Here is a 983-nt window from a genome sequence, read left to right as displayed (position 1 = left end):
GAACATCTGGTTGCACCAAATTCGGGACATCATCCTAGTCATATATGTCGACGAAGTTTTATCTACAGTCGTCCGACACTCCGGCAACATTTGGTTATTCGACCAACTCCCCCTCACCTACAGTATGATAAACCTCGGACTAGCGCGCCACCTTGTCGGTTCTTGAACCATCCAACAGCCTTCGGGTACCACCGCTATCATGCAAGACGCCTACATCGAATGCATGGGTCAGGCATTCAACGTCCTCGACACCCCACCCAAACACACCCTCAGCACTCGCGCCCACCCTGGCACCCTCACGATACAAATCTTCCACAGGAAATAAAGAAAGCTTCTCGGCGCCCTCGGGTTTGCCGCTAACATGACCCGCCCGGACATCGCATGTGCCCCAAATCAGCTCGCAGCATTTAGCGTCGCACCCGTAGTCTCGCACTACGAAGCCCTTACTCATATCATCCATCATCTCAACTACACGTGACCTCGCTATTTAGTACACAGTTTCCCCCGATGCCCGCGATATCAGCCCTCATCTCTCTGCCTACACCGACTCTGACTGGAGCTCCTGCCCCTGACACGAATTTCTCACACAGACACGACTACCTGTATCAAAGATTCTCTTATCCATTGTCGGAATCAAAAATAAAAGCCTGTCAAACGATTGGCTAGGCTCTGCCATGGTCTTAGCACACATAGCCCCTGTCATGCACTACATCCTGGACAAAGCACGTAACAATGAATATCGGATACATTAAAAGAATATCAAAACACACCTTGCTACGATTGCACGCCAAGAACTGCAACCGATGGGTGCCATTGCATCCTCAACTTTCGGTAGCTGGCTCTTTTTTAGCTCTCCTCTGGCCGATGAAGGTGACGACGAACACCTCGATGAGCTAGTAGCGATATTCCAAACCAGCATTCCTGTGATGCGGTTCCTCTACGGTTGCCCCACCGCGTTCAACAAATAGAACGTTCTTTTTGTA

The 983-nt window shown here is 50.4% G+C and overlaps 1 protein-coding gene across 1 annotated transcript; it reads right to left on the bottom strand.

The window, feature by feature from the left end:
- Nucleotides 1–214: 214 nt before the first annotated feature.
- On the bottom strand, nucleotides 215–463 carry SARC_16457 (hypothetical protein; the record flags this gene model as incomplete). Its single annotated transcript, XM_014289438.1, has 1 exon — nucleotides 215–463. A coding segment is annotated over one exon (249 nt), but the record flags the coding sequence as incomplete, so codon positions are not given.
- Nucleotides 464–983: the final 520 nt, after the last annotated feature.

Source organism: Sphaeroforma arctica (assembly GCF_001186125.1).
Source record: "Sphaeroforma arctica JP610 unplaced genomic scaffold supercont1.8117, whole genome shotgun sequence".
Lineage (NCBI taxonomy): Eukaryota > Ichthyosporea > Ichthyophonida > Sphaeroforma > Sphaeroforma arctica.
The sequence above is the reverse complement of the archived record's forward strand: the minus strand, read 5'-3'. Positions and strand labels throughout refer to the sequence as shown.